We start from the raw sequence: 17,184 nt of genomic DNA, 5'->3' as shown, positions 1-17,184 counted from the left end.
ATTTTTGTGTGTGTCACGGATTTGAGGGTGCACTGCTGATTTTTGTGCCATAGTTTTCATATTCATCACCCCACACATTCAAAAGCACCCATGGGCTTCCATTGGATTTTATTTGGAAAAATAAATAACATGCTTGACAGACATGGGAGAGCAAGGCCTGTTTTATCTGAGGAATCATTCCTACCTCCCTGCTGTTGGAATCAGCATTATAGAATGGCTCATTTCATTTTTCTTACACAATTTTCTAGTTATTTTCTTTTTTTCTTTTTGGAGGGCAATTGGGGTTGTGACTTGCCCAAAGTCACATGGCTAGTAATTATGTCAAGTGTCTGAGGCCGGATTTGAACTCAGGTCTTCCTGACTCCAGGGCCGGTGCTTTATTCACTGCACCACCTAGCCGCCCCTTTTCTAGTTATTTTCGATACTTAGAATCATGCACATGCAAGGGTTGTTTAGAAAGTAAGTCTCTTAAGGTTAATTATTACTGTATTTTACAGAATGCAGTAATAGTTGTGGTAACAATATTTTGCTTGCATGTTAAACAGTGTAAAGTTGACTGACCCTTATTGTGATTTAATGTGGCAGTCATTAAGTGAATTCTGCCCTAGAATCACAGACCCCAGATAAAATTTGTGCTCCTTTGACTTTTTTAGATTGAAAACCAATTTACATTGCAGGAATTTACCATCAACTTACTGAAATTTGTTTAGAGAATATTTTTAATCACTATATTATGTGAAAATTCAAAATGTGCAATGATTTAGTAAAGAAAACAGATCTCCCGTGCTACCATAGAAAGTGAAAAGCCAAATTCTAACCAAGGAAATTACATTTCATTGACATTGAAAAACTTGTCTTGTGCGGGGACCAACATTTGAATGTGTCGCAGGCCCTCTCCCCACCTCCCCGCCACCTACGTTGATTTCCCAGAAAGCTTTACAGGTATAAAACAATTTATGGGTAGATCCCTACCCCAAACCGTGGTTCTTGAGTCCCTACTGATGTGTTTCTTTTTAACAGATCCATCTCAAGACACGTTAGTTAAAAACAAAAGACACTTAAGCACATAGTATAACCACCTAAGGGGTAGCTAGTTGGCTCAGTGAATAGTGTGGCTCAGTGAATAGAGGGACAGGCCTGGAGTCAGGAAGACTCATCTTTTTGAGTTCAAATCTGGCCTCAGACACTTTACTAGCCGTGTGACCCTGGGCAAGTCACTTAACCCTGATTGCCTCAGTTTCCTCATCTATAAAATGAGCTGGAGAAGGATCAGGCAAAGCACTCGAGTATCTGTGCCAAGAAAACCCCACATGGGGTCACGGAGAGTTGGACAACACTGACACAAGAGATGAAAGAGAACCAAATGAGTGGCAGCCCAGACTTCTTCCACAGACATAGAAGGATGTTCTCCCAAGATTATCACCAGCCCAAGAGGGTACCCAGTCAGGGAGCACAGGCATCTCTCCAGGCCCCTGTGTCATGAATGCATATGGCCCCGGGTCATTAATGGTGGCACAGGCTCGTGCCTTCTATGTTCAAGGAAACTCATTTCCTCTGGTGATTGAATTGTACAGCTTTCCATTCTTGCTCTTTGATGCCATCTGCTGGTGTCCTTCTGTAATGTGGCTTCTTGGGAGGGCGTTACTAACCCTAACTCCTGTCATCCCTTTGGTTCAGAAGCCTGAATCCTGTCAAACCACCTTGGGGTGCACTAAGCAGGGGTTCTGGTTAGTGCTCTGGGGAAGGGATGTCTTTTAACCCTCCTAATGCCCCCGATTGTCCTGCAAACTAACTCAGGAGCACGACTGAAAAGGGCCAGGTGGCACAGGCAGAGCCCTCCAAGGAGCAGCCAGAATGGCTGTACTCTCTTCAGATTCGGTAAATGACTAAGGATACAGGCAGCAATGAGTTGTTTTATGTCTTAGAGACACGCACTGGTTAGTTTCTTCATAATAAAATCACTTTTTAAAAATGCTGTAATTCATTTATTTTAATATAAAAACACATTTAAATATATATGTAATAGACAAATGCGAAATATTTTAATATGAAATATACAGACACAATATATAAGTATACTTATTTGTATAGATTACATACATGTATATATAAAAGATGTAATGTAATATGTTGTATATAAAATGAATTGTATAAATAATATAAGCATATTGTATGTACATATCTCTAAAATATATGAAAAATTTTAATCCCATTCAATGGAGGCATAAAAATTCCCCTCCCCCTCCCACACCACCCAAGTCTGCATATATACTGGGATCCATTTTAAAATATTTTTTTTCACCAGCTATGTGATATTTTCGATCATAAAATTTTTTGAAGTAAGCAAAATCACATTAATATTTCTTTTTGTATTATTTTAGGATAATTCTTTAATGATGTTGTTGATTTGTGTTTTGTAAAGGTGCTATAGCTTTTGTTTCCAGTTATGTAGTTTCTCATAATCTTTATTTAAAGCTGATTTGCTAAACTTTTCTGATTTTTAAATTAATTTAACATCCAGAGATGGAGTGGTAGGAAGTTAAAGGACATTTTAATCATCACACTCCTTCCTCTCATCCACCATCACCCAATACAAGAGAAGTTAATCACCAAGTTCTCAGCAGAGAGTAGAATGTCTTGAAGACCACGTAGCAATTTGCAGAGGTATTATATTCTACACTGATGAAAGGAATAACTTCACCTGAGAAATCATGAATCCTTGAATTATTGAATAAGTTAATTCATTAAGTTGCTGCTGTACATGATTACATTTCTATCTCTTCTCTCAGTATCACCAGCATCTGATAATGTTATTTGGCTTTTTACTTGCAGGAAAATGGTGTATATATAATAGCAAAGTTAATTTTACCAAGCAAACAAAAGAATGCAGCAAAAACTCACTTATTGCAGGTAATGAATGAATGAATGAATTGACCACCAATGTACTTACTTACTACCTACCCTTGACCAGGTACTGTGCTCAGGATTCAGACAAAAATGAAGCAGACCCTGTTCTTAGAGTTTGTAGTCTTTTGGGGGAAGCAGCCTTTGAACATGTAAACATTTGCAGAATATTCATAGGGTCGGTTAGGGAGGGAGGGTGCTGACAGGTGGGCAGATCAGGAAGGGCTTCTTGTAGCAGGTTGTACTTTAGGGAGTCTATGAGATGGAAGTGAGGAGGAGGAAAAGGCACATTTCTGGCCTGGGGACTGGCCGTTGCAAAGGCACAGAGGCAAGAGACTGAGTATTGTATGAGAGGAGCAGCAAGAAGGCCAAGATGTCTAGAACTGGAAGTGTGGAAAGGGGCGCCATGTATGGGGAGAGGTTAAAGGTGGTTCGGGTCCAGCTAGTGAATGCTGACTTTAAAAGCCAAACAGAGGAACCAAGAATGGTTCCCTAAAGGAAACAGGGAGCCACTGTAGTTTATTGAGGAGGGGAATGACATGGTCAGATCCGTGCTCAGGGAAGTTCACTTTGGCCACTGGGTGGAGGGCGTGCTAGGACAGGGGGGCCAGTTAGGGAAGTTGTCCAAGCTAAAGGTAAGGAGGGCTTTAATCAAGGCAGTGGCTCTGTGGAGAGTGGAAAAATAGCAGGCCTGAAAGATGTGGAGGGAGAAAGCAAAGCTGGGCAGCTGGCTGAATGTGGGCTGAGGAAGAGGGAGGAGTAGGGGGGAGACCTGAGTTTGAAAGTGGAGGAAACTGGAAGGATGGCATTACCTTGTATTAAACAGGGCAGTGTGGAATAAGGAAGATGTGGGGAGAATGAGATTTACTTCAGTCACATTGAACTGGGGATATTTACAGGAAATACAGTTTGAAATTTCCAGTAGGTGATTGATGCTGCAGCTCTGGAGCCCAAGGGAGAGGCTGGGGCCGGATTTATAGGTTTTCTGGAAGTCTTCTGTGCAGAGACAGTAATGAAACCCATAGGACCGAATGAGAGAAAGAAGAAAGGGAAGAGAAGAAGCCACAGATGGGCTCTGGGGAGCCCTCACACTCAGGGGGTGTCAATATGGACGAAGAAAAATCAGCAGAGGAGACTGAGAAAGATCCATTAGATAATCAATCAGCAAGCATTTATCAAGTGCCTCCTGTCTACTGGGCACTGTGCTAGGTACTGGGTATACAAGTATTGGAATAATGCAATGAAGTACAAAGAATTGGAACAATCCAAACTCAGGAAGACCTTACATTCTAATGGGGGAGATAACAAGTACACACATAAATATTTTCAGAATAAAAACTAAGACAATAAAATGCGAATCTCTGCAAAGTATTAAACACAGGGGAGTGTGGAAGGGAGGGCAATGGTATTCAAGAGTCAGGTTGGAGAAGAACCAGGATGAAGATCCAGAAATTATTTTTATTTTATTTTTTTTAATTTTTATTTTTTGCTTTTTGGAGGGGGGAAGGTAAGGCAAGTGGGGTTAAGTGACTTGCCCGAGGTCACATGGCTAGTTTTGTGTTAAGTGTCTGAGGCTGGATAGAGATTATTTTAAAGAAAGATTTCATGCTGAGATGTGGGCCACCTTAGAATATAAGCCTGTTGTGGTCAGCCCTGAGCACGTTCTTCTTCTTTGTTGTGTTCAGTCCTGCAGTTGTTTCCGACTCTTGGACGGTACCCCTTGGACGGTAGCATGCCAGGCCCTTCTGTCCTCCACTGTCTCTGGAAGTCTGTCCAAGTTCATGTGTATTATTTCCACGACACTATCCTTCCATCTCATCCCCTGCCACCCCCTTCTCCTTTTACCTTCAGACTTTACCAACTTCAGGATCTTTTCCAGTGGGTTCCGTCTTCTCAGTATGTAGCCAAAGTTCAGATTCAGTATCTGACCTTCCAGGGAGTGGCCCAAATTAATTTCTTTAAGTATTGACTGATTTGATTTCCTTTCTGTCCAAGGGACTCTCAAAAGTCTTCTCCAGCACCACAATTCAAAAGCATTGATTCTGTGGCACTCAGATTTCCTTGTAGTTCAACTCACAGCCATATGTTGCTACTGGAAAAAACACAGAAAGAACATATTCGTTCTTAGGCAAGCATTATTGTATGCAGGTTAACCAGGGAATAAACATTATGGACTTGCCTAGTTGGAAGGGATCTCAAGCCAACTCCTAACCAGAAGGCATAGAATTAATGAGATTGTAGCTTTGTGGAAAAGAAAAAAAAACTCCTTTGACATCTTCCTAGGATAAGGCAGTATGCCTTTCAACACTGACATAAATCCATGGGTGGAAATTACAGAGAGGCAGATTTCAGTTTGATCAATCAGCATTAATTAAGTGTCTGTTAAGTGATGATGAGTGTGCCCCATAGGCATTGGAGATATAAAGAAGAAAGGACAAATTGCCTAATAATGAAAGGTAATCCACAATTAGAAGGGGCTGCTTTGGGAAGTGATAGGTTCTCCCCCCTTGGGAGTCTTCAAACAAAGACTGGGTATGTTGTATGAAGGATACTGTCCACATGGCCAACAGGATCCCTTCTGCCTTTGAAATTCTGTGATTTCGAGACTGAAGCAGATGGACCAATTTCCCTTGGACCTCACCTCACTGTCTTTCCATAGCATGCTCTTTGTGTACTTGTCCTTCCTCTGTTAATTGGGGAGCTTTTTGGAGCAGAGTGTGAGTAGTCTTTCTGGCTCCACTCTAGCAGTTTAATAAATGCTTGTTGAATTTTAATTTTGCAGATCTTACATCGATAGGATTCATGTACAACAGAATTCAAGTCTACCAATTCATTGTGTGCATAGTAATTCAACACATTGATCAGATTCTCAAGAAACTCAAATGTGTCTTTTTGGGGTGTGCCATTTCTTACAGTGGCAACTGGACTTAGAGGCCAATATGGCAGCATCTGTTTTTGTATTTCATCTTTTCTGATGTTACCATTTTCACATAAACTGTATCAATATTGAGGGGTCATCTAGAAACATGGCATCCTTGTGAAACATTGTGATCCTTGAACGTATTTTTGTTCTTCAGAAAAATTATTTATTTTTAGTTTTCAAAATTCATTTCCACAAGATTTTGAGTTACAATTTTTCTCCCTGTCTTTCCCCTAGCCCCCCACTCCAAAATAGCAAGCCTACTGAATACCCCTTCCCCCAATCAGGTCTCTCTTATATCGTCCTCATCACCCCCCTAACTTTCTAGTAGGGCAAGATGGATTTCTATACCCCAATGCCTATATATCTTATTTCCCAGTTGCATGTAAAAACAATTTTTTAAAAAACATTTGTTTTTTAAAACTTTGAGTTCCATATTTTTTCCCTTCTTCCCTCCTCACCCGCCCCCACTGGGAAGATAAGCAATTCGATATAGGTTGTACATGTGTAGTTACCCAAATCATTTCCATAGTAGTTATATAAGACAAATTATATTTCCCTCCATTCTGTCCTGCTCCCCCACTTATTCTATTTTCTCTTTTGTCCCTGCCCCTTTTCAAAAATGTTTGCTTCTAACTAGCCTCTCCCCCAATCTGCTCTCCCTTCTATCATCCCTCCTCTTATTGTCTTCCCCCCTACTTTCCTGTAGGGTAAGATACCCGATTGAGTGTGTATGTTATTCCCTCCCTAAGCCAAATTCAGTGAGAATAAGGTTGTCCCATTCCCTTTCACCTTCTTGCTCTTCCCCTCCATTGTAACAGTTTTCTCTTGACTCTTTTATATGAGATAATCTAATCTATCTCTCCTTTTCTCCTTCTCCCAATACATTCTTCTCTCACCTCTTGATTTTAACTCATCCTGTGCCCTCTCTCTATGTATACATGTACACACATATGCACACACTCATATATTTATACACACATACACCCTCCTATACATACATTTATATGTATGTATACATATAGATACACACATATATATTCCCTTCAACTATCCTCATACTGAGAACAGTCTTAGGAGTTACAATTATCATTTTTCCATGTAGGAATGTAAATAGTTCAACTTTAATAAGTTCCTTATGATTTCTTTCTCCTGTTTACCTTCTCATGATTCTCTTGCTTCTTGTATTTGAAAGTGAAATTTTCTGTTCAGCTCTGGTTTTTTTCATCAAGAACGCTTGAAAATTCTCTATTTCATTGAATGACCATATTTTCCCCTGCAGCATTATACTCAGTTTTTCTGGGTAGGTGATTCTTGGTTTTAGTCCTAGCTCCTTTTACCTCTGGAATATCCTATTCCAAGCCCTTCAATCCCTTAATGTAGAAGCTGCTAGGTCTTGTGTTACCCTGATTATGTTTCTACAATACTCAAATTGTTTCTTCCTGACTGCTTTCAGTATTTTATCCTTGATCTGGGAATTCTGGAATTTGGCTATAATATTCCTAGGAGTTTTCTTTTGGGGATCTTTTTAAAGAGGTGATTGGTGAGTTCTTTCAATTTCTATTTTGCCCTCTGGTTCTAGAATATCAGGGCAATATTGCTCTATAATTTCTTGAAAGATGGTGTCTGGGCTTTTTGTTTGATCGTGGCTTTCATGTAGTCCAATAATTTTAAAATTATCCCTCTTGGATCTATTTTCCAGTTCAGTGGTTTTTCCAATGAGATATTTCGCATTGCCTTCTATTTTTTCATTTGTTTGGATCTGTTTTATAGTATCTTGATTTCTTATAAAGTCATTAGCTTCCAGTTGCTCCACTCTAATTTTAAAGGAGTTGTTCTCTTCAGTGAGTTTTTGAAATTCCTTTTCCATCTGCCAAATTCAGCTTTTTAAGGCATTATTCTCCTCATTGGCTTTTTGGGCCTCTTTTGCCATTTGAGTTTGTCTATTTTTTAAGGTGTTATTTTCTTCAGTGTATTTTTGGGTCTCCTTTAACAGGCTGTTGACTCACTTTTCATGATTTTCTTACATCATTCTCATTTCTCTTCCCAGTTTTTCCTCCACTTCTCTTACTTGATTTTCAAAATCTTTCTTGAGCTCCTCCATGGCCCGTAAACAGTTCATATTTTTCTTGGAGGCTTTTGATGCAGGAGTTCTGACTTTGCTGTCCTTCTCCCACTTCATGCTTTGATCCTTTTTGTCCCCAAAAAGGATTCTATGATCTGTTTGTGCTTCCTTTCTTTGCTCATATTGGCAGCCAATTACTTGACTTTTGAGCTCTTTGCCACAGTAGAACTCTGCTTCTAGAATGGAGAGACCTTTGTCCCAACCTGCTGGGGTTTTTGCAGCTGCTGGAGTTATTAGGAGGGCGCCCTCTCTACAGCCCCCACAAGCTCTGGTTCACTGGCCACACACCCCAGGACCACCACCCAAGACTGTGATCCAGACCCAGGCAGGTTAGAGCAAGAGCAATTACTTGGTCCCCCTATGACCTGCAGGCCAGGAGCTCCTGAGGCACCCATGGGGTGGCTGCATAGCTGCTGTGCCTCGGCTGCTTCTCTCCCTGGGGGCAGGGCTTGACCATGCTCTTCACCCTCCCCCACCCCCCATTCCAACAGAGTTCCCCACTGACCTTTTACTTTGTCTTTAGCGTTTATGGGTTGAGAAGTCTGAAAACCGCCAGAGCTGCTGGTGTTTCAGTCTCCTGAAGTCTGCTCTGGTTGCCGCTGGTCGGGGCCGCCTCAGGGCCAGAACTATGGGGTTCACATGGGACTGTGCTCAGCTCCCAGCTTGGTGTGATCGAGCCTTCCTGTCTGCCTGCCAGGCTGCCTTCAGCGGGAGATTGTTTGTCTCTGGCTCTTGGTGGCTTCTGTAGCTCTAAAGTTTGTTTAGAGTCCTTTTTTTACACGTATTAGAAGTGATCAGAGCGGGACTTCATGCCAAGTTTGTGCTTCTACTCTGCCATCTTGGCTTTGCCTTTCCAAACACATTTTCTTATAGACATTTCACTGCTGGGCCTGGTTTGGCCCTTCTCATGAAGGATGGAGTGGTGGGGAGCAGGGCTAGGTGCCGGGGATACAACAAGAGAAAAAAGATAGTGCCGGCCCTCAAGGAGCTTTCAGTCTAATGGGGCAGAAGGCATGGAAAGCATGCCCTACTCAGGATAAGTAGAAGATGATGAACAGAGGGAAGGCACCAGAATTAAGAGGGGTTGGGGCAGGCCAGCCTCATAGTGGAGGACCTACAGAAACCAGAAGATTAAAATCAAGTGAAGGAACCTTAGTGTGTATAGGAACATAAATCTGGTGAATGAGAAGAGTAGAAAAGTACATTGAAGGGGTAGGTCAGCTCCTAAGTACGAAATGCATATGAGGCAGTCTGGTGACTGTGGGAGAGGGATCAGAATTAGGGTCTGGAAGACCCGAGTTCTAATTCTGCCTCAGATGAGGATTAGCTGTGTAACCCTGGGAAAGTCACCTGATGAATAACACCACCTTCCTCCCAAGGTTGTTCTAAGGATGAAAGGAGATGATATTTCTAAAGCGCTTAGCGAGACTTAACATATTCTACAAATGCTGCTGTTATTGTCTTTACTATAGAATGCCATGAATAGGAGGCCACTTGCAGGCCATTTTGATAGAAGCAGAGAGTGTATTAAAGGGAGAAATATGAAATTAGACTGGAAAGGAGGGTGATGAGGGGTTTGTATTTTAGCCTAGAAGCAGTAGGCAGCTGGTAATGCTTTTGGGGCAAAGGAGTTGGCATGGTCAGACCTGTGACAGAGGAATCTTAATTTGGTATCTGCATAAAGTCTGTTGTTGAAGTCCAGGTGCTTGGTGATGCAGGCCTGGACTATGGTAAAAGCTGAGTCAGTGTCCAAAGGGGCAAGCCTACCAACTTGTGGAGGCCTGACTGACTGCTGCTCATTGACCATGGGGTGATGGGGGTTGTATACCTGTGTGCCTGGAAGGATGATCATGCCCTCAACAGAAATAGGGATGTTTGGGGGAGAGAGAGGTTTTTTGGGAAATATAATGAGTTCCAGTTTGGATGTGTTGAGATTGGGAAGTCCTTGGATCATCCTCAGAAATGCCCATCAGGTATTGCAGACCTGGAGTTGAGGTGGGAGTGATGAAGGCAGCACATTAAGATTTGGGGGTCACGAGCATAAAGGAACCTACTGGAGTTGAAAAGACCACCTGAGTGTGTAGAGCTTGTTCTTTGTCTGGGATAGAGTCTTAGGGGGACACCCACTATTACTGGAAGGGAGGAAGAGGATGGTCCTTCCAAGGGGATGAGAAGGAACAATGTTAAGGATAGGAGAAGTCCAGGGAGGTAGATCCTGGAGAAGGGAGTGGTGGTGGTGTCCAAAGCTACAAAGGTGTCCAGTAGAAGGCGGGCTGGGAAAAAGCTATTGGATTTAAAGGTTTGTATATCACCTGATAGTATTGAAAGCTTATTACTTATTTTATTTTACAGTGTTATGCTTTTAGAGCCTTGCGGTTTCTCTTCAGTATGGAAAGGAATAGACCTCTCTTTAAAAGGTACATGTTTATAGAGTTTTAAATGCCAATGAACTTACTATTTTTATTATTATTTTGCTTTTTGGAAGGCAGTTGGGGTTAAGTGACTTGCCCAAGGTCACACGGCTAGTTTTTGTGTTGTGTCTGAGGCTGGTTTTGAACTCAGGACCTCCTGACTCCAGGGCCAGTGCTCTATTCACTGCGCCACCTAGTCGCCCCCAATGAACTTATTTTTGCTAAAGCTAGCATTCAATTTAAATTTGTTTATGGGGCCTGTTTTCAAATAGAATGTATAGTTTTGTGCCAGAGGAAAAATGAATCACGAAGATAGAAGTCAGTCACCACATTGCTGGGCAAATTACCTTTTGCAAACAATTAATTATGGAAAAGCATAAATAACTGTCAGTTATGAAATTGTGGAGATAAGCCACCATATGGCTATAAGTGTTTTAGTTGCCCATGACTAGAAGGACTTTTAATGTTCCTTTCTTTTAAACAAAAAATTAAATACATATAAAACAATTACGTTTATATAAATATAGTCTTGAGTTTTACGTGTTATAATTATTAAAAAATGCAGCTTTCCTTAATAAATAGGGGCAAATATTTTGAATTCGATATTCTCTAGACAGTCATTCCCTTTAGATGCACTTTGATGGTTATTGATCATAAGAGTTGCTGGGCTTTGCTCAGAATGACTATTTTGGGGGAGAACCTTCTGAGAGGAAGTGTGGTGTCTCAGACAGAGCTTTGAATGCTGAATTCCAGTGCTGACGGTCATTTCCTAGGCGTACGCACTTGCTCAAGCCATGTCCTCTCTGTAGGCCTCAGTCTTCTTGTTTGTAAAATGTCACATTGGACTAATTGATCACCAAGGTTCTCCTAGCTATAACCTCCTTTGATAGATGCTTTTACCCATTTGGTCACATCTAAATGCATATGTGGCATCTTTTGAGAAGCTACATTCATTCTGTTTCCATGATGTGCTTGAATTGAAGGGGCAGGTCAAGAGAGAGCAAAGGAAGAAAATTAAGTGGATGTTATTCTGCTTCTTGTCAAGAAGGCCCCAGCTTACCCTGGCACCTCTTAGGGGACTTGCCTTATGGAACATCTATCTTGTCAAGAATCCCTCTTCCTTATTTTTTTCTATTGAAATGATGTCAGCCTTTTCAGAACTGGTATGATGTAGCATTCTAAGAAAATAAATGAGATTAGACATGATTACCCCTACTTTATAGACAAATGAAGCATACTGAGATTGAGCTTTGTGCCCAAATTCATGCACTAAGACTGTATATGAGGGGAAGATGCCCCTGAATTGATTAGGTCTACATAAAGCATGTATGTATTTTTTTTTACATAGACTTTTCCCCACTGACTTGTTTGAGATCTTCATTGATATAGGACATTATGTACGTGATATCAGTGCTTACGAAGAGCTGGTATCCAAGCTGAATTCACTGATGGTAAGTGCAGAACCTTATCAGTACTGTGGTGAGCTGGCAGCGTGGCCCATTGGAGAATCGCTGTGGTCACTCATTTCCCTTTTGTTTTCTGATCAGGAGGATGACCTAAAACAGATTGCTGAGAACATTGAAAGCATAAATCAGAATAAAGCACCTACGAAATACATAGGCAACTATGCCATTTTAGACCACCTTGGGAGTGGTGCTTTTGGATGTGTTTATAAGGTGAGTTTGCCTTTCATCGAACACCAGGTTGGATACTTGGGAGTAAGCTGGATGTGCCTGGCGTCATTGTCCATGCCAGCACCGTGTGGGCCTGGAGGTCTCTTACCAAAGGCATAGAGCAATTGTACAAATGGAGGTAAAGAATGGCCCTTCCCTTTTCCTCCACCCATAATCCCAGTTGCTACAGTTTCAGCCGATGATTTTAGAAACTGGCCAGCTGCATTTTGAGAACGACAGTCTTTATTTTTCTTTTTATTATTTTTTATATGAATTCTCACAAACAGTAGGCAGAATTGTTATTGCAGTAAAGTGTGACCACAAGTCTATAATTTCACGGCTGTCAGCCTGTCATTCCTCAGTCAGCCTCTGCTGGACACCACGCACTGTGGGATGGGTCATGGACGCTTTTAGCCAATCCAACTAAAGATAGGTTTGGAATGAAAATTTTAAATGCTCTGAGACTGGCCAAGATGCCTTGCTCAATTAATCCCAAGACCTTGTTTATGAACTTTCTTCACTTTTTCTTATCCCTTGTCATTCCTTTACTTTGTTTTGTATTATTTTTTACAGGTTAGGAAGCGTAGTGGTCAAAATCTTTTAGCAATGAAAGAAGTCAACCTACATAACCCTGCATTTGGGAAGGACAAGAAAGATCGAGATAGCAGCGTAAAGAACATTGTCTCAGAGCTAACGATAATCAAGGAGCAGGTGAATTCTCCTTTGTTTTTGAAATTTATTGATGGAATAGTGGATGTAATTATTGATTAATCAATTATTTATTATTGAAAATTATTATAGATTAAATAGTGAATGTAATCAATACAGTAACTGAGTTCTAGGCCTTGCTGTTTATATTTGTCACAGGCCTGGCCAGTGAAGGCCCATGTCTTGTGACATGGGCAGTAGGGGGTCCGACCAGGGGCAGCAGAGGCCTTGCTTCTTGAGATGGGGGATGCTGAGTGTTGGAGAGGCCTCCCTCCCTGGTTCAGAGCATTGTCAGGTTCTCTGGGAGCTTTTTGGTTCTTTGAGTAGGGAATGAAAGCCCAGGTAAGGAGTCTCAGTCCCTCTGTGATGCAGGCTGATGAAGCCAGGAGCACATGGGGCTGGCGTTTGTCCTTCTGAGTTATGGACTCGCTTGGCCAATCCCCTCTCAGCTTGTCAGATGGGTCCCCAGAACATGGCTGTCTGCATCCCCCGAGCTCACAGTAGTGAGGTTCTCCTAATGATGCTGGGGAGCAGGCAGCAGTCGGAGAGGACATATGGCCAAAGCTCTTGGGACCAGGACCTCGCCACTGTAGAACGCTAAATTACTTTGTTCCCATTTGCAAAATTATTTAGACACATCTCATGTGAATCTTACAACTCTGTGGGGTGGGTAGTAGGTGGTAGTGATAGTGGTGGTTTTTAAAGTCTGGGCCAGTGATTTCATCACTGTAGGGAACTTCTGGATTGGAAACTCCCCTCACCAGTGCAGATTGCAACTCGTTTGTGATTCATACTCTTAGAGAGTTGTTTGGGCTACTGAGGAAGTGAGTGTCTTGTCCTCTGTCACACTGCTCCCAAGTGACAGAGGCAAGACCTGTACCCACATCTCCCTGATTCCAAGGCTGGCCTTTTGTTCACTTACACTGTCCCACTGCTCTGCAGTTCATACTACCCCCATTTTCCAAACGAGAAAACTGAGTTCCGGAGAGATTAAGTGACTTTTATCACAGCTATTAAGTGCTCAGCGCTGGATGGGAACTCAGGACTACTTGACTTCTAATCCAATGAGTGTAAGGTGCCTCGCAGACTTTACAATGCTAAAGAAATTCTGGCAATTATGATGATGATTATGATTACACATTATTAACTCTGGTTAAATGCATAAAGATGGTTTTGCTTATGACTTAGAATTTCCTGGCTTTTTTCAAGTGGAACCAAGCAATTAACATTTATGCTACTAAGATTGTATAAATCTGGGTTATTAAAGAGAGTAAGTATGGTGGTTCAGTTTGTGACTGACTGCACAGGGATGCAATCCTGGCGCTCAGTGAAGTTCACGTCATTCAGTATTTGTTAACGGATGACAGTGTTCAGTTAACCAACATCATGGAGGTGGGCTTAGGGAGAAGGGAGCATTTCAAGAGAAATGGGATTTTCCTCTGTGGTCTGGGGCACAGAACTATTTTTCAGTTGGCCTGATTTTTGTATTTGTAAGAGTACTGCCCTTTGAGATGGTTTCTCTTGGATGCTATCATTATCATGACTCCTTATTATTCAAATCTACATGGCACCTGCCAGTCAGTCAGCTAGCATTCATTAAGGGCCTGCTGCGTACCAGAGCAGCTAGGTGGTGCCATAGTGCATAGAGGGCTGGGACTGGCATCAGGAATACACCTCTTTCTGTTTTCAAATATGGTCTCAGACACTTTTAAGCTCTGTGACCCTGGGCAAGTCACTAAACCCTGTTTGGCTCAGTTTCCTCATCTGTAAGAAGAGCTGGAGAAGGAAATGGCAAATCACTTCAGTATCTCTACCAGGAAAACCCCAAATGGGGTCACAGAGAGTCAGAGATGACTGAAAAACCACTGAACAACAACAATCTATGTGCCAGGTATTGTGTTAAGCTCTGTACATTGAAACAAAAAATATTATCCACAGACTATGAAATAATTAAATCAATTGGATTTCAGATTTGTCAGTTAGCAAGATCATAAGCCTGAGGTTGCCATATTTAACTCACCGATCTTGTGTACTGATACTAAATGAGGGTGACTTGTTTATTAAGAGAAGAGATACTCTGCACCCCATGATGGTCCCATCCAGTATTAGAGTGAGTGTGTAAGACTATCTCACGTAACTCTGGGAGCCTGCTCTCCTCTGTCATGCCCCACACTGCTGAGACATTTCAGATGGCTTGCCAATTGGTGAGACCTCTTCTTTTTAGTTCTCAGAGGCTTGGGAAAAAGAGGTCCCTTGGGGGACCTGATCAGTAGCATCCGTGACCTGTGAGTCACATGAGGCTGAAATTATATAACCTGCTGACTCAATAACTAGTAAGTGGGTAGTGAAGAACAGAGTCAGTAAGGGAAGGGAAATGTAGGTTCAGGTGAAAGCAGGGAGAATGAGAGAGAGACAGAGAGAGATGGAGTGAGAGAGACAGAGAGAGACAGAAAGAGAGAGAGAGACAGAGTGAGAGAGAGAGAGACAGAGAGACAGAGTGAGAGAGAGACAGAGAGACAGAGAGAGACAGAGACAGAGACACACACAGAGACAGAAAAATAGTATGTGAAAGACAGACACAGAAAGATAGAGACACACAGAGAAAAAGAGAGCGTGAGAGAGACAGATGGAAAGAGAGACAGAAAGATGGAGAGAAAAGAGAGACACAGATGAATTGTAAAAGTATTTAGAAGGAAGCTTGAAAATGGAAGTCCCTTTGGGCAGGGAAGAAGTAGGGAATTGGAGTAAAGGTCAGTGAAAGGACCATACTAGGAGTCTGAAAATGAGTTTCAGGTTGTTTTATGAAGGAATAATCAAGAAAAATGTAAATGGTTGATAAGTTGTGATGACCTTGTTCCTTTGTTACCACTACAGAATTCATTGTTATTAAATTGTCTTTTTGTTGTTGTTCAGTCATATTTCAGTCATGTCCGACTCTCTGTGACCCCATTTGGGGTGTTCTTGGCATAGATACTGGAGTGGTTTGTCATTTCCCTCTCTAGCTCATTTTATAGATTATGAAACTGAGGCAAACAGGGTTAAGTCACATACCTATGAAGTGTCTGAGGCTGGATTTGAACTCAGGGAAGATGAGTTTTCCTGACTCTAGGCCTGGTATTCTATTCACTGCACTGTCTAGCTGTCCATTGATTACCTAGCTTCCATATAACTTCCCAAACAATCTAATTTCTAAATCTAATATATTTGGAAACATGTTTCCATATAACTTCCCAAGTTAATCTAATTTTTTTATAGCTTAAATTGGGTGGGATCTCAGAGAATTTTAGTTTTGTAATTCCTTTTTCTTTGGAGGATAGGGAAACTCAGATAGATAAAATAGAGAAAAGATAATTTGGGAATTTAAAAATGTCCAAATTCAAATTTTAAAATAAAACTTCCATGAATCTCAGTTTCTTCATCTGTAAGATGAGGGGCTTGGGTTCTCTAAATTGTACGCTCTATAATTCTGTATGATTAAGTGGTTATCAGTACATCATAGCTAACTAGACTTTTTTTGAAGGCTATATTTTAGGAGATCATTGTACTGAGATAATGTTTTCTTGACTGTGGCACAGATTAAAAGGATCATGATGATTTCAGTGATACTTTATAACTTGTAAAATATTTAAATTTCTTATTTTCCACTTTGTAGCCTCGTTAAAATTTTCCACAATGAAATGTTTTCAAATATGACTTTTTAACTCATCACTTCACACATTTCTCATTTTTTTTTACAGCTTTATCACCCCAATGTTGTACGCTACTATAAAACTTTCCTAGAAAGTAAGTATATGGCCTTGGTATTTGTTATTGCGGAAAATGTTAATAACATGTGAACAACAAAATCACGGGGTAGTGGTTTATAATAGGGAGTCGGGAATAATACAGTATCTTAATTTGCAATGATACTACATTCTTTTATTTAATATTAATAATATTTATATTTGTTGTTTTATATTATGCAGTTTCAGTCATTGAGTATTTATTGTGCCTGTTATGTGATAGCATCGCATTGTGCCAGGAACTGGGTGCTGTGAACATCATTGTCACTATTAAATGTTGTCGCCTTTTCATCCTTTTGTATGTAGATGACAGGCTGTACATAGTTATGGAACTCATAGAAGGGGCACCTCTCGGAGAACATTTCAATTCTTTGAAAGAGAAACAGCACCACTTTACTGAAGAGAGGATATGGAATATATTTATCCAAGTAAGGATTCAGGCGCAATATATCTGTTTGTAAAAGACACAGAATGGCATAATTCTTTTGAGCTCCATCCTTGGAGACATTCAAGTTACCAACCACTGAGGTGGTTCTATATCCCTTTCTCTACCATCTCTGCCTTTGTCTCTATCTCTATCATCTCTGTCTTTGTCTGTATCCCTGTCTTCTCTGTCTTTGTCTCTAGCTCTATCATCTTTGTCTCTCACTGTCTTCTTTGT

At 41.1% G+C, this 17,184-nt stretch overlaps 1 protein-coding gene across 9 annotated transcripts in view; it reads left to right on the top strand.

Moving 5' to 3' along the window:
- The window catches only part of NEK10 (NIMA related kinase 10), a 211,086-nt gene that overhangs the window by 54,448 nt on the left and 139,454 nt on the right, over nt 1-17,184 (top strand). For 8 of the 9 annotated variants that reach the window (XM_069088526.1, XM_069088523.1, XM_069088524.1 and 5 more), the window contains 7 exons: nt 2,833-2,910; nt 10,302-10,366; nt 11,709-11,811; nt 11,908-12,036; nt 12,607-12,744; nt 16,479-16,524; nt 16,830-16,951. In XM_069088526.1, the coding sequence (XP_068944627.1) occupies nt 2,833-2,910; nt 10,302-10,366; nt 11,709-11,811; nt 11,908-12,036; nt 12,607-12,744; nt 16,479-16,524; nt 16,830-16,951 (681 nt within the window). The remainder of the gene's footprint in view (nt 1-2,832; nt 2,911-10,301; nt 10,367-11,708; nt 11,812-11,907; nt 12,037-12,606; nt 12,745-16,478; nt 16,525-16,829; nt 16,952-17,184) is intronic. The other variant, XM_069088527.1, reaches the window with a different exon arrangement.

This window comes from Petaurus breviceps, unplaced genomic scaffold (genome assembly GCF_028583685.1).
Source record: "Petaurus breviceps papuanus isolate PSGF00001 unplaced genomic scaffold, PetGlider_PUasm1.0 185, whole genome shotgun sequence".
Lineage (NCBI taxonomy): Eukaryota > Metazoa > Chordata > Mammalia > Diprotodontia > Petauridae > Petaurus > Petaurus breviceps.
The sequence above is the reverse complement of the archived record's forward strand: the minus strand, read 5'-3'. Positions and strand labels throughout refer to the sequence as shown.